The sequence below is a fragment of the Zophobas morio genome, unplaced genomic scaffold, assembly GCF_036711695.1.
Source record: "Zophobas morio isolate AGI-343-1 ecotype UQ-CSIRO unplaced genomic scaffold, CSIRO_AGI_Zmor_V1 ptg000002l, whole genome shotgun sequence".
NCBI lineage: Eukaryota > Metazoa > Arthropoda > Insecta > Coleoptera > Tenebrionidae > Zophobas > Zophobas morio.
In genome coordinates this window covers 18,546,706-18,568,739 of record NW_026972107.1, presented here as the reverse complement: position 1 = coordinate 18,568,739, position 22,034 = coordinate 18,546,706, and the positions used below count along the sequence as shown (strand labels likewise).

Here is a 22,034-nt window from a genome sequence, read left to right as displayed (position 1 = left end):
CATATCATATATAAAATGTGAAGAAATTTATAAGGCAAATTTTAGTGCATATCTGCCCGTGTCTATCATGTTCAAAAGCCAAAATCAAAGTTCTACGAAAGATTTTTAAAAAATAAGAATTATAATATTCAGAGCATTTTGTTCCGCTGTGACGTAATTAATAATTTTAGTTCTGTGTTTTGAGGAGACAAACTCATTCAAATCAAAATAATTAATACGTGACATTTTTTCAATGCGTAGACATAAACACTTGAGTTAAGTTTGTGATTAGTGCTGAGAGGATATTTTATCCCATTGGTTATCTTTTATAATGTTTTAAAGAAGCTGGATTTGTCGGATTATACTTCAAGAGCGAGGAAAGAGTACGTATTTTCTTAAAAAATGCATGAACATGTCCGCTTAAAATAGTCTAGAAATTAGTCGAATTTATAATTTTTTTTATTAAAAAGTGCACACTAGACATGTATATAAATATGGTGGTCCCCTGGATTCAAGTTTGTTAATTCGAAATACAATTTTTTTAAAGCAGTGTATATCTTGTATTTTTAAAATGCGACTCCTGAAACCACGATAATGTTCCCCATGATAGGACGAAACCTGTTCACTCATAATCATAAGCCTTCAGTGGTATCATCAGTGTTGGGGACAGATACTTTTAAAAGTATCTAGATATAGATTGTTTTCGAAATGTATCTAGATACAGATACAAGAAAACAGATACTTTTTGAAGCTTTGGCGAATAAAATAACTGAAAACAGGTTTATGTATTTTTTTATGTATTGTTTAATGAATTTTTTAAAATTAACAACATTTCGAACGTATTGTCACCTAAATTATTTCTTCTTGATGTCAGAATTTGGTTTCCGCTACTAAACACCCGTTCCACAGGTGCAGAAGAAGGGATTGTGGTATTAAGTTTAAAAAATAAACATTTTACTGTAGCATAGTTATTCAAGACTGAAAAATCTATTCTGTTTTCCTGCAAATAGGCCATCGCTTCGCTGTTTGATGTGTCGCAAATTGTGCAATATTTGTTACGTACGCTTAAAAACAATATTTTTTTTTGTTTTTATTCCCATACTACAGTGTCCAAATTGTGTTTAATTATCTCCAGCATTAAAATTAATATAATAAGAATACGGGAAATGATTATTATGTGCTGAAGATCTGTTGTCGACAACCTGTCATAAATTATTATTTTTCAATATTGGCTTACGATGTTTGTATGACCATGTCCGGTAATCGTCTGTCCCGGTGCGGCAGGTATATACATTTTTAGGAAGAATTGCTGGTTCCGTTTAAGGCAAAATAAGTACAATTTCTTAGAAAGGTATTTAAACCCATTATAGGATTAAAGGCTGCCTGGCAGGCCGGAATCACCAGAGTGCAACTTTAAATTTTCAGATTTTTGTTGAAACTCATTTTATTTTAATCTCGTTTCACGATTTCTGAGAATATATCACAATAAATTATTCTACCGAGGGTTGTAAAAATATCAATTTTATTGTCCAAGATTTACACTTAAACATAATCGGCACATTCTAGGGCAAAACGGACCTGCCAAGCCCGCCTCGCGTTAGGTCCAACAATGAAAAAGTGAAGAAATGACACATGTGGCAACAGGAAAAGATGCTACATTTGTCTGAAAAATAAAGGTATAAAACAGTAACAAATATGCGATTTATGCGAGAGAAATGTGTGTACTGAACATTCGATTAGTCGATTACAGAACTAATTTGTGCTAATTGAAAAAATTAATCATTATGTAACACGCAATTATTATTTTCTGAAAACAATAACATACTTTAAACAAATATTTTTACTATTAAAATTACTCTTATTTAATAACACAAATACAACCAGCGGGCCTACCGGACCCGGGTTCCTCAGGTACACAGATAAAATGCATTGTCCCGATAAGTGTAAAACGCAGTGAATAGTGAATTGTGGTTTATGATTTTTAAAATACCATCTTACCATGGCTTAGATTTATTACCCCTCAGGGTTATATTTAAAGATGTATAAGTACTGAAGGCTACAATGTAGGAAATGATGGTATTTAAAATATGAAAATTTCCGTGACAGAACACTATTAGTGAACCTCTTACCTCTTTTCAGGTAGGTAAGGTAGTAAGTGGGTTTAAGACATCCGGCTGTGACGGCCCACTGAATTATAATTGGTGTGAAGCCATGGACGCACTAAATGTTTGCGTCTAGTATACTCCTGTTATTGTTGCTGCTGTGTAAAAATTAAAGGAAACACAGAAATTCGGCATTTCTCTGTCGAGTCTCTCTGACAAGGCCGGCTCAACACGGTAAGCGAAAGATGCACCCCATCAGGCCGCCTATGGGGAGTATTTCACCAAAACAGCGCATAACTTGACACTTTATGACTCCAATAATAATTAACAATGTGTGCGCCTAGTGATTGGACCTTTAAATCAATACCGACAAGAGATTGAATTTATGATTGCATTTCTGGGTAACAATTCGACGAGACAGCGGTGTGACCCAAACCAGATTTTTTTCCTAACATTTATTACGTTCGTTTTTAAATACCATAAAACTCCATGTCGGTACATACCTAAAAAAATTTTTCCCCGTCTAGTTGACTGGTTGTGGTGGTTGTTCAACAGTTTTGTTATATTTTTCACTGTTCTTGTTCATAGCCGAATTTGGTTCTGTGTATTATTCCGTGGCGCTTTATCATTATTAATTTTAAATTTAAATTGTGATTAAAACATTGAGGTAAGTCTAAATTAAAAATAATTTTGAAATCGTAGCTATTTTAAAATATGAAAAATTTTAAAAAAATTGTAATATATTTATTTTTCCTTATATGTGGATACCAGAAGAATTTAATCAATGACACACAACTCATTCAGGGTGTTTTTTGCAGAGCTTTTTTGCTCATTCAGTACGTGGTATATGCTGGTGTTGAGACCTTTACGGTATAACACAACTTGCATCATGAATAAAAAAGTACTAAATGGTACCCAGAAGAGAAAATTTAAAATATAAAAAAAAAATAAGAACTTGAAGACGTTTAATTGGTTCTAATGACAACAGTGATAAAATATTGTACAATACAATTTGCAAAGAATTTGAAAAAATAGACGTATTACGATTAAATATAATTGCTTGTTCATGTGATGGGGCAAGTAATATACAATGGTTTACAAGCTTTATTTAAAAATGCAAATCCATTTTTAGTGTATACTCACTGCATGGCGCATGTATTAAATTTAGTTATTTGCAATGACACTGTTGGCAAAAGTTGGTAGCCAACAACCTTTTTGGACTACTGCAAGAATGTGCAGTGTTTGTATCTAAATCATATAAAAGAATGACTATTTGGGAGGAAAATGCTAAAAAAAAAAACACTTACAGCTCATGAAAAATTATTATATATATTATATTATACAAGTAAAAAATGTGTTGCAGAGCATTAATACAAAATTTCAAGTAAAAATCGCCATAAAAATATTTTTCGTCATACAAACTTTGTCACCCCCTTTCATCTTCTTAGGGGTGGAATCTTGAAAAAATCTGAAATACGTCTTTCATTATTTGTGTTGAAGAGTATTAATACCAAGATCCACGTAAAAATGTAAATTTACAAGAAATATTTTTCGCATACAAACTTGGCCACCACTTTTCACCCCCTTAGGGGTTGAATCTCGGAAAATGTTTAAGTATTTAATGTTAAATACGTGTTGCATTATTTGTGTTGAAGAGCATTAATACCAAGTTCCACGTAAAAATTTAAATAGACAATAGAAATATTTTCCCATACAAACTTAGCCTTCACATTTCACCCCCTTAGGGGTTGAATGTTAGAAAATGCTTAAAGAGTAAATGACAAAATGAGTAATTGCTAGAAGGATGCTACCTGAAGAGTTAAATAAGGGAGAATTAAGATAATTTTCAGCCGGGTGGTGCCTATTTAACAGGGCCTAAATTAATGTGCACTTCTACACATTTTGTGCAGTTCAAAAATACATTTGTGCAGCTGGAAATTGCAATTTGTGCAGTAACTTTTTCACATTATTAATATTTTTACTTCTCGAGCGTAAGCTACTACTACTGACGCCGGTTCATCCCTTCACAAAAATTTATTGATCAAATTAAGAACGTGTCACCCCATTTCCTCAAAAACATGAGAATACGCAAGTCTTTAATAATGACAAAATAAGAATTATAATAACAAAATTCAGAACATTTTGTTCGATTGTGGCTTAATTAATTATTTTAGTCCTCTGTTTTGGGAAGACAACACACAAACTTTTGTGGTGTACCTTTAAATAGTGACATATGTATTACTTAATAGTGTCTGTATTGTGAGTATTTTAGATTTTTGTTTATATCTTTACAATATATTTATTGTGATTGCATTTTGCTATTATTTGGTGCAGGTATTCTCACAAATCAACAAAATCATAGTGCACTTTAATGTTGGGGGGGGGGGGGGGGGTAGTAGTAGTACTGAGGACAGAAGGGGGAAGGGGGATTAGAGGCGATTGTGCAGTTGGAAATTTTCCTTAATTTAGGCACTGCTATTTAATACATATACCAATAAACGTAATGTCTCCAGTTCGGATTAGGATGTCTTAATTACTGGTTTTCTACATGAAGATTCTCCCGAAATGTCTTGATATTTGGTGAATAAAAGTACAACTTGAATATTATGCATGAATATGCACTTATCGGTAAATATGCAGTAATATTGAAATATTTTTTTAAGAAGTTATATGTCCAGGAAACACCTTTTTTTTTAATATGCCGCATTTTAAAGAATATGCATTTTTGCATACAATCCGAGCCTTACTGATAAATAACAATTGTGCCAAAGGCAAACCAAGGTCATGCATATTTTTTTGTAAAATAGTACCATCAGGTAGTCCCGTCCGGCACCTTCATTGCAGTCTAGCTTAGCCAACTAAACAGAAACCATGCTCTCAGTGATAACAACAGCGAATCCTTTATGATCATAACTTGGCAAGCCACAAAGAAGCAACTATCTTAATTTCATTATAATTTTCAAAGATTTTTTTATTGTGTGGGTGAATCTAACAATATATTATATTATCTTGGGCCATCAAATTGCATTTAAAGTATATAAATACATATATACCTAAATTTACTTAAATGTTTGCCTAATTTTAAGTCTAGTCATATGTTGAAAATTAAGTGAATTTTTTTTAATTTGATATTAAATTTATGACAAATTTATGTGCGTACCCACGTGGTACTTCTTCGACATTTTTTATTAATTAAAATAACAAAAGCCTTAAACGAACCATCGGCGTTCCATATGACGCGCACATAAAGAAAAAACCATTTCGATAAACCTGGTAGCGAACGAGATTATGATGAAATGTAGCAGATGTTTACACAGGTAGAAGGACTGGAAATTCGAAGTACAGGTCTTCCTGCCCACCACCCCAGGTGTCGCATGCCCTAAACGCGCATGCGCTTTGCCCACACGTGGACCACATCCACAACACAAAAATTAATGCAACCAGTTGCGAAAGAACTGCCGAAGGAGGAGTAGGTGCTTGTTAGTTTCACCGCGTCGAAAGCACGTGAATGAGCTTCTTGTGCGTCGGAACTGTTTACACTAATATGGATCTTGCCTGTACCGAAAAATCCACCGCTGCTACGTATGCCCCCAAAGACCCGAACATCTTCAACGATTTTCGAGTCATGAAACACTTGCTGAACGACGAAATCTTGTATACTCCACACACGAATTACTTTCAGAATGTGCAGAGCGATGTGGAGCCCTTCATGAGGAAAGTTGTGGCTACTTGGATGTTGGAGGTAATGTTTATTTTGGTTTATGGGGGTGTCAGCTCAGAATTGACCATTTTAGGTCTGTGAGGAGCAAATGTGTGAAGATCAGATTCTACCTTTGGCTGTTAACCTGATGGATCGTTTCCTCTGCGTATGCGATATTAAGAGACAACAGTTGCAGCTCCTGGGGGCCACCTGCTTGCTTATCGCCTCGAAAGTTAGAAGTACGAATATTTTACCGATTGATTTGCTTTGTGCCTACACGGACTACAGTGTCACTTTCGAAATGATGGTGGTAAGTTTTTTGATATTTGTTAAAATTATTTTTTTCGAGTTTTGGACTTTTTTTTTTGACTTGTTGACAATCGAGAATTTTTTTTACAAATGTGTTTTATAATTTTGGAATGTTCGTGTCAGCCGCCAATTCGGTGAATTCACGGCTTGTCTGGTTCTCGGAAACGCGCATAAAACAGAATAAATTGTGTTTGAGATGTGACATGCGAGTGACTACGGTGCCCACATAAAAATATTACTTAATTAAATGAATATTTAATTATTTAAGGAATGGAACTACGAACTTGTCAAAAAAAGAGACTTTGTTAAACTTTGACACAATTATGTATACAATTAAGTGTAATGTTGAACTATTAGAACGTCAGCTTAAGAAAATAAACGAACTGTAGGTCAGTGTATTGTACATACGTATTTTATGATAATGATTCAGAGACTATAGAATTAAATTAACTATTTTTGAGTGATAGTTGCTTGATTTAAATTTCATTCCTTGTATCCTGGTTCATATTGTATTATACAGTAGACAACAAAATTTGTATGAAGGGAATTCCCGCAAAGCTTGTCATGCCGTTACTACAGGTTAGCATGCCCTTGCTTGGTTTTCAAAGCACCACCACTTGTTCAATTATATTGGTAACATACGACACTCCGAATATAAATGACAAGGAAAGTTGTTTCCTGTAAGATCTATACCTACAAATTGAGGTCATCAAAAGCAAGAGGTGGCAACATTTTTACAGACTATTACGTATTTTGGATAATTTTCCATATTTTTATGATTTTTGATAAATTTCATTGGGATTATTTCATTAATGAAATGTTGAAACTGAACATTTAAAATTGGATTGTGGTACAGTTTTATTTAATAAAGTCAGCAACATTTCCACAAAAATCTCTTTACCGTTTATAGTCGAGACAGCCAAAAAGTTTCTATTTCAAAATTACTTTTTGGAAGCTAGAACCAGAAATGGCCTTCTTAATTCTCTAGCTCAGTTGAATGCCTCATCCTCTGTCCACAGATAATTCTGTTGGACAATAGGATTAACTTTCGGCTATTTGAACCCCGTTAAAATTTACCTTAATGTAATAGTTGCAGGTAGTTGCAAAAATTTTGTTTCCTTGTAAACATTTACTAATATTTACATTAAGTAAATCCCAGTCCCGGTATTGTAAATCCATCAGCCATAGATGGCCATGCTACCTGCAGATGTTAAACAGGGCCGTATTTACATTAGTTGGATTGAAATTTTGAAAAATAGGTTCCTACAGCATTGTACTGGAAAATAACAGCGCAGACGCACTGAACATCCACGATAAAACAAGTAAAACATATCTTAGTTTTAACCATTATTTTGTAAAAACATTTTTACTTCCTGAGCAAGTATTGTAATGGAGTCCATTGGACGTCTCGCCACTTTTATGGTTTCTTGACGTTTCATGACCCCTAGATTACGAAAAAATAGGTCTCCCGTTTCCATCTGTTTGTCGGTCTGTCTGCCGTCTGTCCGGATTTTCATTAGATAGATAATCTCCGAAACTACTGGACCCATTGTTGTCCAATTTTGTATGTGTATTAAAAATATCGTGTAGACGGTAAAATGCTAATCAAAATTTGGATAATCATCCCAACTAACAAAAGGATGACGTTATCACCAAGATTTACATTAGTAAATCTTATTTATTTAAATAAAAAAAAGAAGCAACTGTTGAACCGCCTAATTACGAGTAATTACAGACATTTAAAAATATATGTAGCTTAACTGAAAGAAACTTTCCGTGAAGGTTTTTATTTAGTAATTTTTTTCTTATTTATGTTTTTGAACCAAGCTTCGAGTTAAGTAAAATGGATAATTAAATTCTTAAACGATTGTCCTAAAAAAAAAAAACACACACACATCGCAAATTATGCAATGATTTCAAAGTAGAAACCAGACTGTATTCATTCAAGCTTCCAACAAAAGTGTAAATTTCAGTGAATGAAAGGCGGATACGGTAGCAACTTCAGTACTCGCCGGAAAAACAAATACAGATAAAAGTGTCTGTTGAAGTTTCTGCGAACTATTGCGTTGTCGGAGGTGAGATGCCGCGGTCATGTGAAAAAAGTTAGTTTCTTTGGCAGAGTGAAGGTTAAAACTCCCATACACACAGAGAAAAATTACGTAGAACCGTTGCAATAAAGTAAAGGTTGCAGCAGTTCTCAAGGTAGAACTCATTTTAAGTAATTTACTTATTATCTTATGGTAATTTATTGGGTTATATCATGCAAGTTGAGACACGCTTTCGAAATTTTGTAATCACAAATCAATCTTTACCTTAAAATCATTCTTAAAAAGATCTGTAAAGCTTTAACAAAACCGAATTAATCTAGAGATGACGTCATCAACTTATTGGAAGGGATAAGAGTGCGAATTTTAGTTTGTGTAATATCAAACTATATGTGTACATTTTAACACTAATAGTAAAGTTAAGTATAAGTGATTTTTCAGAAGAGATTATTTTCATGAGAAGATGAAAACTGGTGGCACTAATTAATTAATGCAATTAGTGCCAACATTAATTATAATGTACATAATGCATTCAAAACAATAAAAAAAGTTGTTGGCACTTCATATAGCAACACTAGCTGATTTTTTTAAATTTTCCAATGTATGTGCTAGTGTAAATTTAGTTTAAGCCCTTTATACATTTTCGTAATGTTGTAACAACACAAGTTTTAATATACATACACAATACATATATCATTTTTATTATTTTCTGTGGTTATTTTCTCTAAAACCGCGAATTGATCTAGCAAAATGAGTCAGCAGTAAATGTTACTCACTTAGTGTAAAATAACTGTGGTATTCATTGTTCATGAATAAAATCCTTGTTGATCAATGTTATCAAACTACAAACAAAAGCTGTCCTTTATTACTAATACACTTTAGATTGACCTGAGATTTGCTTAACAATATTTTGATTGGTATCAATTTTTGAAGGATTGAATACATTTTGGTAGCAGTTATTATTCATTATTTGGGAAGAGCAAACATACCTTTTGATATTTTGAATTTAAAATAAACCCCTTTATTTTTAGGCTTGCTTGCATGTTTGTAAAGAGTTTCCTTAATTTATCTTTACCGTATTTCCTCTTCCACCTATCATATAATACGTCACCTTTCCATTTCCTTTCTTAATGTCGTGCCTCTTATAAGGATGTAACACATTTCTTCAAGATATTAACAATACTGCATACATCCGGACATCACATTATCTGCTCATCTTGTCTCGAAGACATCGTCCGCCTCAGGCGACCCATTGTCCGGTTATTATTTTGATTGTCGCTTCCGTAAACTGCGACTACACTCTAACCGCAAATTGGTCGTGTAGGTGAAACCAATAGCAAGGGTGCCCAACCACCCTGAATCCTGTGCTCAAAGATATCCTCAAATCCATCTTCGACTAGCTTCCGACGCTTTCCGATCCACTAATAATCGGGTCATGGAGATTATTATGCTCACCTATGGTAATGATCGGAAGCTGGATGGGAAGAACCAGACCTTTCTTTATGGTTCCGGCCCTTTTTGGGACCCTTGTCTGTTCCCTTCGGCTGGTTGTTATTAGCATGTCTAAATAGTCCCGTTCGGGAATATGACAAAAGGTGTCCTTTCTCACACGGGAACTTTTGCCTCGTGAAACAGGATCATCAAACAAGTGCCCTTCTTTGACCGTTAATAAATGTGATTAAGTAGCACATCAGACGTAGTGAGGCGTGCAACAAGTGGTGTCGTTAATAATTCTCAGGGGTTTGTGTATTATTATTTAGAGTACGATTTTGAAGGAAATGGGGGAAGAAACGGATACTTCTCACATTTTTTTAAGTATTTTTTTCTAATGAACGTTGCAACTTTGAAACGGTTTCGGGGTATTACGATTATCTTCGTATTAGAAGCATTTTGGTTTTCTCAAGGGACAATAATGCGTTTTGACCAGTGATGCTTGGATAATTATTTGTGACGACAACGCGTCTAGACTAACGACAGACGTTCCATGAGGATGCCGTCATGAGCTTAAGATAACAGAACGAAATTGCCAGTTCGCATCAGTAATAAAAAAATGGCGGAAGCGGTTGACATCTGTACGCATTAATTAATTATAAAACATTAACCTCTATTATGTAAATAGTGTGTTAGTAGTGTTTCGGCACTCAAAATGTGGCCTTCAGTTCCAACGTCCAACAAAGCTCCACGTGTCAATGTACCTAGAGATAATTCCAAACAGGTGCTGGAGACAAAAAGATGTTACGAATGTCACAAAATTTAAATATGAGTATCATTATTTTTCTGTCATTTGGAATAAGTCTTGGCTCTTCAAAAATTGAAAACAGTGTAAATGTAAAAGTGTGACCCTATGAAAATGCTTCTGACACAAAACATTTTTCGAATTATCCAGGAATTCAAATCATCGAGCTTCGACTGTCTACAAATGAAATGGGCAGAGTATCTCTCTAATCTCTAGGCCCTGCCTATAATTATACACTAGGAATAAATGAAAATAAGTTGCAAAGCTTTATTTAAGAACATTTGTAGAATTGGTTGACAAATTATATAAGTCTCAATAATTATTTGTACCGGGGCCATTGTACACACCTTTTCATTAGAAGGACTTCTCAGAAAAAATTAATAATAACTAATGCTTGTTACGCAGGTCTTACCAGTTATCCCTACTTAGATTATCAGGTAAGTACCTACTTAAAACATAAGTAACACTTTGCAAGGACAAGGGGAAATGTATGTAAGAAATCACTTGCTATTTTTCAGCACTCTTAATTGTAAATATTAGCCTTTAGGGCTTTCTTGTTTAATTTTTAACATCTCGTGCGCATTCACCTTATTGCTGCTTGTAAAAGAGTAATAAAATATACCTGTATTAATTTTCGGGTGCTACCTGCCGGAAAGCCATAAATTATGGCTTAGGTCAATAATAATGAAGTAAATATTTTTGGTGGTCTAACGTTACCAAAATTATGGACTTCATTTGTAAAAATAGAGCAAGAATAGTTTTCTTTAAAAGTGGATTCTTCTTATGGTGTAGTAAAATTGACACTGATAGAGATTTATTTCACTTCATCAAACCATAGGTAACATTGAATTTTGTACACATTTGCTTTCACCCAACCAAATTATGAATTTTTTCCCAAAACCAACAAAATCGTGCACCATACGTTTATCACATCATAATTGTCCCCGATGTCTCGTTTGTAACGACCACAAATTAGCATTAATTGTGCTGGGGCGACCACAACGATATGCGACAAATTTGAATGGTCATCTGGTGGCCCCGTGAGAACAAAGCGGAGGAAAATCGGAACACCTTTTATAGATCTTGATGGGGAGATCAGAGTGCCGTTAAGGAGGGTCTCTGACAATAAGTTACTTCTGTGGGAATACGGGGAGGGGGAGGAAAATGCAACGATAATTAATTAAGAGGGTCTTGTGAGGTTGATACAAGTTTCTTTTTGTTGCAGAGTTGGGAACTGTTGGTTTTGTCGAAGTTGAAGTGGAACGTTGCCGCCATTACCGGATTTGATTACATCGATCAGATCATCGAGAGGTGTTCGTGGGGCGGCGAAAGCAGTTTGCTCAGGAGGCACGCGCACACCCTCGTCTCCATCTGTTATACAGGTAAGGACTAGCACCTGACGTAACCAATTAGCCACGGAGAGATAGCCGGACGAAATAATCGTCTTCCGTTAAAGTAGGGTCGTAGATGCGTAGTAGACGAAAACTATATAAGAAAGAGAGAATAAGCTGCAATGGGCGAAGGTAAAATTTGCCGGGTTAATAAAGTGGGCTGAATTTTTAAAGCATATGATCATCAGGTACGAATTTTTTGGTTTTTACTTTCTGACCATAAGCTAATGTCCATCCGACGAAAGGCAACTGGTTTCATGTTTTCTCGACGTTTCATAACCATTAAAGTATGGGAAAATAAGTTCCCCGTTTCCGTCTGTCTGTCGTCTGTTAACGACTTTATTGGACGTATAATTTCCGAAAGTGTTGGGGATATCGTATGGTTGGTAAAATGATAGAAAATTTTTCTAATTATCTCCACCAACAATTTGATGACGTCATCTCAAATTTCTGCTAGATAAATCTTGTCTAAAATGTGCAAAATATTATGAGCCCTATATTTGTGGTTGATCAGTGCGATCATATTTTTTAGAATTGCTTATACAGGGTGAATAAATGAAGAAATGAAGTAATTTATTTTATTGATCAAATCAAGATTTCCTGAAAATTTGGGAATACAATGCAGTAATTATATATTATACTAGCTGACCCCGTGAACTTCGTTTCACCTACAATTTAATTTTGAATCTGCAAAATCCAATGTTTTGAAATCTTGGAGATGTCTTAAACATATGATAAGCATAATAAATTTTTATTCAAAATGTATTTACTTATTCCCTCCAAAAAATTGATGACGTCAGCCCAAAATTTTGCCAAATGAATCCTATCTAAAATGTCCAAAATAGGATGAGACTATACTTGTGATTTACCATTCCATCCATATTTTTTATTTTGCTTATAGGGGGTGTCTCAAAAAAATTAATCACTGAGTCAATTTATTTTATTGATTGAGTCAAGAATTGAAAAACTGAATTTTGAAATATCGCAGAGGTTTTGAAGTTTCTGTTTGACGTGGTAGGTTTTCAATCAAAATATATCTGTTTATCAAACCCAAAAACTTTAAGACGTCATTTCAAGATTTGGCCGAATAAATCCTATCTAAAATGTGGAAAACATCATCAGTATATTTTCGTAATTTATCATTGCACTCATATTTTTTAGATTTGCTTTTACAGTGACTCAAAAAAATATATGGATCAGTCAATTTATTTTAGTGAATAACTCAAGAGTTGCAAAAGTGAATACTTTGAGATCTTGCAGACATTTTAAAGTTATTGTAAGCATGGTAAATTGCTAAGAATATTTATTTATTCCCCCCAAAAAATTGATGGAATGGCTCACTCGAATTTCGCAGATAATTTTGGGAATACAATACAGTTATTTTTAGTATTACACTGCACCAATCCAAGGTGGTATACGTGTTGATAGTAAATGTTGATTAGGTCATCACAAAATTGTGTGAAGAACAGACTCAACTCGAAAATGCTGAATAGGTTTCATTATACTTTTGGTGCGAAGGAAGTTCTGTCGAAACAACGTTCGATCAATTTTTTGACAATGGTTGATATAAATAAAATTCAGTAGATGCTCATACTCGAAATACGAATTATCTACTCGAATATCAAATCAAAATATTTCTAGTTTTTCTAGATGATACTAATACTTCAGTAAGTAACAGTTGATGCTCAAGTAGCATCTCCATACAACAAAAAAGGACAACAGTGGCAGTGTTCAACCATCAAGGCAAAAATCGAGTCACCAAAATATAAGTTAGCATGGGGTATAGACACCTTGAGATGGGAATCTCTATGGCCAGTGTTAGAAAAAACGCACTGCACAATTTATGCATAAATAAAAGTTAATTACATGAAAAGTTTTCGATATTCCTGCCCCTAATGTGCTTTTCAAACTGAATGCACCTTTTGACGACGTTCCACGTTCATGAAAGTCACCATGTTTAGTTAAAATTCACTCTTACAACGATCCTACTGGTTTTCTAAGCTGCTTTACAACCAGCTCAGTTATTTGCCACGCCGATGCTCATTTCTAGATTAAATGCTCACAAAACGCGTAGATGTTCAGTTTTTTGTGTCCGGGGAGATACAATGTTTCCAAGTAGGTACTCAGTACATAGAGCAGATGCTCAGGTATATAAGAGTAATAATGAAGTAGGTACTTCGTACTTCGAATATGAGTATCTACTCAGTTTTATTCATACCACCCAATGTCTCGCTTCAATGTTTGATTATCTTGATTATGAGCACAACGCTGATCAACTTCCGTATCCGAATTACCTATGAAATAAATCATTGCGGTTTGCACCTGAGGAAGTTCATCGCACATTTGATTGATTTCGTGAACCTATGTCAGCTTGTCGTCTTCTCGGCATTTTAATGAACGTCATAAAACGACACAAAATTATTTTCACAGTCAATCAAATCTGTAAATTTTGTCTTGAGAATTTTAAAATATTGAAAACTTCAAATTAAATCCTCGAATAACGGTAAAGTTTGAGGTTTTGTCGAAACCAACAAAGTGAATATAGGTAAATAGAATGGCAGATCAAAATGAATAAGAAACTTTCTCAATGTGTAATTAAATTCACTTTAGCCAAGACTTTTCTTAAAATAAACGTCATTTTTTTTTTACGAAAAAACAAAGAACGATTTGAAATGCAATATAATTTTCACAATCGCACGGAAGAATTAGTTTTGTATGACACGTCAGTTAGACGACAGGTCCGTCAAAAACGCCAACTATTGAAATTAATTCGAAGTGGCGATTCCCATACAAAATTTTTAGAATTTTTTTATTTTTTTTTAAGTTATCCTTATTTTTTTTATTTATAAACCATCCCCGTAATATAAAAAAATTTTCAAATCGGTCAAGCCGTTTTTGAGTCTTAGCGAGACTAACAGGAACAATTGATTTTTATTTTATAGACGATTAAAAAATGGGGGTTGGTGGTAGAAAGGTGAAAATTTAGGGTTATGTGTATTTTTTGATGCCAAATCTTAAAAAAATAAAAATAAAAAATTTTGTCGAAAAAATAGACACACATTTTTTAGGGTGGACCACCCTTATCACTTAGGGGTTTAAAAAGTAGTTTACAACTTATTGTCAGACCTACCGAATATACGTAAAAAATTTCATACAAATCGGTCAACCCATTTCGGAGAAGTTCGGTTACAAACACTGTGACGCGAGAATTTTATACATAATGCATTATTATTTTAGAACAAATTTCATTACCATAAAAAAGGTTATACTGACTCGACCTTAAAAGATAGACATATGCTGTCGCGGACTCTTCTTTAGAACTTTTAGAGGGGAACAATTTCGTCATACATGATTTTTACGTAACTTTAACCGTTTAAGCAGCGTAAGCAACGGAAGCTGTCAAAGGAGGAATAATTTTCCCGTTTTTACGAATTTTTCATTGCTACTTCGCTCCTAATGATCGTAGCGTGATGTTATATAGCTTATATGTAGATATGATACATGGACTATCCAACACAAAAAGATTTTTTGAATTTGAACCAGTAGTTTCTGAGATATGCGTGTTCAAATAAACAAAAGCTTCAGCTTTATTATATAAGTATAGATGAATTTGATTGTATCATTTTTATTACCACAAGTTTTTGCAATTTTAAACTTTTTTATTTTGTAATTTGAACTGTTTCATGGAATAAAATTAATGATGAAATGGCACAGATTTATATTCTATTTTTTTTTTGTTAGATCCAGAAAATTTGCTTTATAATCCTCCAGTTATTGATTGGATCAAATTTATTGAGACAAATTTTTGTGTTGGCAATTCTGAATTATTGGCAACAATGCTACTAGATGTCCGTTCATAGTTGATTTGGCATTGGATTTGAATTGTCAATTTGACAGTTAGGGAGATCATCGTAAAACTTTAAACATACAAATGTAGTATTCTAATTTTGGGTGCATATTAACCACAAAACAAATAATTAAAGTTAAGATATGACAATTACAGAATTGAATAATTGACAGCTGTCGTTTTATGTGGGGTGCCGGTTTTAATCCATTTTTGGCTTTATGCTATATATTTTAAATTCAAAATCTGTCGTTAATAAAGGCATTCCAAAACGACGAATAAAAAATGGACGTCAAAAAACCGAGATTGAAAGCGTTAGTCACGGGTTTTCTAATGCGTTCTAGAAATGAACCAACACTGCAGTTTACCTTGAAAATGCGCGTGATAACGCCTGCGAAATTTTAATTTCGTGGGAAAAACATTAGTCGAAGTTGCAGTATAATATCATATAGCAACAACACTGAAGTTCAACTTTCATAAGTCAGGAAATATATTTCTTGGTTTTCGCAGAATTGAGAGAGATTTTCATGTGTTAATCAGTCTTATTTATTCATGGCAAACTGCATTCTGACTCACCAATATCTTACCGACTTAAATCGACAATTAAAATGGAAATTATAGTGTGAAAAAGTGTTAAATTTAAATACCTGTGTCTTTTTAATTCAGCTTTGTTTTATATTTTATTAACGATAATACTGTAGCGTAGCAAGAGGTATGTAAATTGTTTTTTTTTTTTTTTATAAACTACATTCCAGAAGGGATTTTGAATTTCTGTAGGCGATACCGGCAACATTATGACGTACACAATATTTTTTAAGTTGCAACCTAATTTTCCAATGTACTAGTGTTTTAAAAGAGATTACAAAATGAGATATACTGACACAATGTAAAATACAATCAAAGACAGCCATGGATTATTGCAGATTTGTCTTTGATACAGATTATCGTCAATTTGAGAGTTGAGTTGAACATGCAACAATCAAAGACACGCCTTTTCCAAATGTCAAAAAACTGAGCTCGTAGATTTTTTTTGCTTTTACAAATTTGATTTTTCACGATAATTCTAAAACGTACGGAGCTTTCAAAAATGTTTCTTTTCTTACATCCAGTTATCAGTAATTATCACAGGTGGTTACGAAAAAGACAAGTCAGTGCCCACTTGGAGGTCGGAATCAAAACCCTGTGTTGTTAAAAATATGGAGACATTATTAAACCACAATAGAGAAACACTTCACACTACAAATTTAAAGTAAGATTTGCTTTAGCCAAATTTTGAGATGACATCACCAAGTTTGTGAAAGGGATGAGCAGGTGAATTTTGATTGCGATTTACTAGGGGTAGTGACCATAAAAAGTGTGTAAAATTTCAAATCAATGGGGTTTGCAGTTTTTAAGACAAATAGTAAAATTTAATTGAAAGAAACGGAAGACTACTTTTGCATATTCTAGAAGTAATGAAACGTCCATTAAATATGAAATTTGCCTAGTTTACGCTCGAAAAATAAAAAACAAAATTAAGAAATAGGAAGAAAAATTATGAAAAGGTCTGATTATTTATATTTTTTTATAGTAGATACGTTAAGAACAAACTGGAAGATTTTAAGTTGACACTAAAAGTCGTAACTCGTCAATATTGTATTAGATTGCATTATTTTCTCGCGGACATAGATAATACTTAATATTACCGTGCTACATTTTTATACCATGCGCAATTGTTCTTATTACATATTTGAATAAGTTCATAGTTTTTGGAAGTGACGCAGAAAAAAATGGCGAAATTATTACCAAAATTTTAGGGGAAAAAAATTGTGTAAAACTTCAGTCCTAGCAATTAATTTCTCGCAATAAAACTTTTGTAACACTCAAAACATAAAGTATTTTATAATTTTAACGATGTTGCTTGAGTGTTTTTGTTAAAAAAATGCGGACATGACACGATGTTTAAACAAAATATTTTTGTGTACCTGGAATGTATCTTTGGATGACTGTAATCAAAATCTTAGTTCATAGATGAAATAACTATTTAAATTTTGTGGTCAGAAATATCGTATTTATAAATAATAAACAACAACCATGCACCTTCCACCGAAACGCTTTCTATTACCTCGTGACAGCTGCTCACTAATGCTTCTGGTTTGTATGCAACAAGTAGCAGGTTTTCCAAAGAACTATTTAAAATGCGAGCTGTACTGTTTTCCAGAACTTATTTAATTGTTCAGGAATGTGATTATTTTCAACTCAAGTGCCGAAATCTTGTCATAGTTCTACTTTTACTTTCGATTTCAATTGGAAGATTTTCAGCTGACAGAGTTCTACTTTACGAAATATCTAAACGTTTCTAAGATGTAAGAGCAATTAATTACTCCTCTGCTTCCGCTTATTGGTTCACGGTTTACTCTATTTTAGTCAGAACTTCCGCCTCCAAGGTTAGATCTTCCATAACCAAATTAATGTAAAAAACTTATTTAAAGCCCACTTTCCTACAATTACTATTCATAGTGCGCGGCAGTATAAAATTGATAGGCAGCTGTGAAGTAATGCATGTGTGTCACCGTCACCGAGCCCCCCTAAAACACAGGGCTTCCCCCAGCAGCTGTAGATTCGAGCAGATATACCGCGCTTACACATACCGTAGGAGCACAATGCTTCTTTGAGCGACTCCCATATCAAAAATCGAAACAACACTACGCTTCGATATATTACGACGAAATTGCGCACATAGGCCGACCCATAATAATCGGTCTCGAAAGTCATTGACATGCAAATCTGAATTGCCGGGGCTAGGGCAAGGTGCTACCGCTTGCTGCATTCCGCCCTTTCAGTTGTTCTTATTGGAGCGAGAGGGAATCTTGTTGGATTTGCAATCTGATGGTTGGACCAGTTCGCTGATGGAGGTAGCAGATGCCAGCGGTGTATTTTTATTTGGACCCGCTGGTGATTGCGTTGATTTTAAGCACCAGGTGTGCGGGCGCACATGCTATCCGTGGACATTTAAATCGGCCACCATTTTTAAATGGCCTTTGTTGGGAGCACGTGGATGGCGTCAGGGATTATGGCTTTTCGGAATTTTTTACTTTGGCTTTACCCGAGCGTGCGGAGCGTTGCACTTTACGACTTCCGACTCCTGTCTGCCCTCAGCAAGTAGCAATTATCAAAGTGTTTCACTTTGCATAATAGGGCTATGGGTTTGTTTTGGGCGTAATTAGATATCGAGGGTAATGAATGCGTCCTAAGTGTCGGAAGGTCAACACGATAACTTTGTTTTCCGCGAAAAATGAATCATATTTAATACTCTTTTCCAGAGGTTGAGGTTTTAAAAAGAAGTAAAGTAATTGTGCGGCTTCCCCTATGTTCTAGACTGTTCAGATTCAAGATTATTTCAATCCAATTTCACTCTCAGAGATAATGGTGGTTGATATAGCTAATTTTACACTTAATTACTTCTGGTTATTCAAGAAATTAACTTAATTCATTTAATATAAGGGTGAATACATGGGTACACTTAAAATCACCGCCGTGAAGACTACAAAGATATTTTTTAGACATTTCTTAATTTTACTATACCTACTTATTTGGTATAGTCGAATTTCTTCTGCCGTGTTACTTGCTGATATACACAGTGTGTTAGCAAAGTGAGGGTTGACTCTTGCCACCCTTTCAAAACAGGAATTGTAATCTAGTTGTCGAACTGACCTCACGTTTCAGTTTGCAATGAATAGTAAATGTCATTTTCAAGGCAAGCAGCTGATTTAGACAGTTTTTTGTTTTCACTGATAAATTAATACGAGTCATTTTTCTTCCGTTTTAACAAATTTGAATAATAAAATCGACACATTTTAAAGTAAAATCATTCCCGCATTCCACTTCATTATTTCTTGAAATTGTATTTTTTGTGCTTTCCTTCAGCCGGCTTATATTATTATACAGATCGTTGATCAAACTTAAAAGTGGTTTGTAAGTTATAATTCTTTTCTTAAAAAAATTAAATACTCACTATTTTTGAAATATTTATGATTTATATTTAAAATTAGCGAATAGTCCAGGTGGAACCAAAAAGGGTCGCACCCTAAGCAGTTCTCGTCTATTAACTTGATAATTTTAAAAGATAAAATTCAGTTTTAAAAGTTTGACATGTCGCAACAAGTTGAAACTTTTGATACAATTAGAAGTTTATAATGTACACTCCAAATTGTGTATTGAAAAATAACAGAAAAAATTAAGTAGTGGGTGGAAATAACACACATTGTTTTACCTGCAAAAATAGCGCGTAAAACGGTTGTTATAAAACTAATTAAGTATGGTGATGTTACAAAGTAGTGTTTAGTTTGAGTAAGTAGTAAACAATGCATTATGTTTATCAGTGGCGGCTGGTGACCTTTTGAAATGGGGGGACACAATTTGATTGATAAGTTAAATATGAAGAAATAAAACAGGTTGTCATTACCAATTAATAGACGAATTTGTGTGACGGAAATAAATACAAAAATACATTCAATAAAAATAAAAAAGGATTTCTCCACATACCTTTTTGCCTTCGGTGTTCATGGCATCTAAAAGTTCATTTTGGACAGTTTTAGGCGTTCCTTTAAAAACCGTTGCTTCTTTCAAATGATCTGATAAAGTCGAATTCAGCCATAAAATCAATCAGACCTCGAAATATATCTGGATTTTGTGATTCCCTACTTTCGTCATGTCCACGTAAAGCAAATTCAAACACTCCGCAAAATTTTATGCAAATTATCAATCGGCGTAATATATGGCGATTTTTGTCGACCCTTGCCTTATGTGCCCGAATATTATTAATATAAGCGGTGTGTAGTTGTTTCCGAATGTCTGTATTACCGAGAAGATTATCCAAGAATATTTATCATACGTGTTCGCGCAGAAGGAAAATTAAAACCCGCAGTAGTAACTCGATCCTCCAGAGCACGATCGCAATGGGCTCACAAGCCAGTTGTATCAGGCGCATATCAAGCGGCCACGACGTGTACTTTCCATTGCACCGGTGTAAACAAAACATCTAAATCGGTCATGCTTCGGTCCATTCGGTCTCTGTGCTCGGCTTTTATCAGCATTTCATCAGAAATAACATATCATATATCCAAGGCACATCTTTAGATGCAAGTGGAAGTAAGTTTTGATACATTTTATACAAGTGGAGCGAGATAAAAAAATTAGTTTTGATAATTATGACACAAATGTCCGGATAATTTTTTAAATATTGAAAATTACTATTTTGCTATGTCCAGTGTGTTTGTAGACGTTGTAATTTTGGGGGGGCACGTGCTCTTGTGCCCCCCGGCACCAGCCGCCCCTGATGTTTATACTAAATGAATGTATTGTGATTGTAGGATCGTCGTAAACACAAAATGGAATTTAATGGTTGGTTAATGGCAAAACGCGAACAAAAATTTAGTGTTTTTGGAATTGTACTTATTTTAAAATTAAATGACATATTTAATTTTAATATTTTTTGAATAACGCTTTCGCACATGTTTGTACATTTAATTCCTCTATTTTTATTAGTTCATCAAATATTCACACTTTTCTTTACACAGGTCAAAAAATGTTTTCAATATCAAAATGTTGAAACTAAACAGTTTCAGTGGACAACGAAAACATTCATGTTATCTACAAGATATCCCTTAAATTTCATTTAAATTTTCAACAAATGCTATAATTTAGAAACTTTACACATTTATAAGCCTAATTTACACAATATTTTGAGAGGGATTAAGTTAATCATGCATATAATTAGACGTTTAGCGGTTTTTAATTGGTGAAAAATTGATCACATGTCGGTTTAATGTTGAATTAAATATTTAACTGCAATGAGCCACGGACGAACTTGTTTTGGTTATTTCGTAGATAGTTTGTAATAAATAATCCTTGTTTTTTTTGTGTTTTAAATGCAGTTTAATCAAAATAAAACAATGATAATTTTCTTTTGATTTTTTTTCTTAAGAATTGGTGTAACTGGTGCAGAATATCCTAGTAAACATTGTAAACATAAATACCACTATTACTACCTAGAGAACATTAAAAAACGGGACAACTACGAATTTTTAAAGATTCGTCTTCAATAGAATGTTTATATCCTCAGATTACTGTCAATTAGAGAGTCTGGGTAGAAAATGCAACGTTCAAAGACAAACTTTCAAAAATCCATAGTTGTCTTTGATCATGTTTTTCTTACTCTCTCGATATTTATCAAAGTAAATAAAAATAAATTTTTTATTTTGTTCAAAACAGTCAAAACTCGCAGAAACAATATTTATATATGACACGGAATCGCATATTGAATAAACGTTATTAAAACTCGTAGCTTTTGATTCTTTCTTACTACTTTTAAAAGGTTCAATTCTAGGTAATTGAAAAATAAAAAAAGGTGATTTAAAAAAGTAATTATTTTTGATTAAAAAAAATCC

General features: G+C 33.7%; 1 protein-coding gene across 1 annotated transcript in view; it reads left to right on the top strand.

Moving 5' to 3' along the window:
* LOC135129512 (G1/S-specific cyclin-D2-like) overlaps positions 1 to 22,034 on the top strand; it is a 56,945-nt gene that overhangs the window by 16,187 nt on the left and 18,724 nt on the right. The window contains exons 2-4 of the mRNA XM_064056681.1: positions 5,399 to 5,823; positions 5,876 to 6,091; positions 11,597 to 11,753. Coding sequence (XP_063912751.1) covers positions 5,590 to 5,823; positions 5,876 to 6,091; positions 11,597 to 11,753 — 607 coding nt within the window. The 5' untranslated portion in view covers positions 5,399 to 5,589. The remainder of the gene's footprint in view (positions 1 to 5,398; positions 5,824 to 5,875; positions 6,092 to 11,596; positions 11,754 to 22,034) is intronic.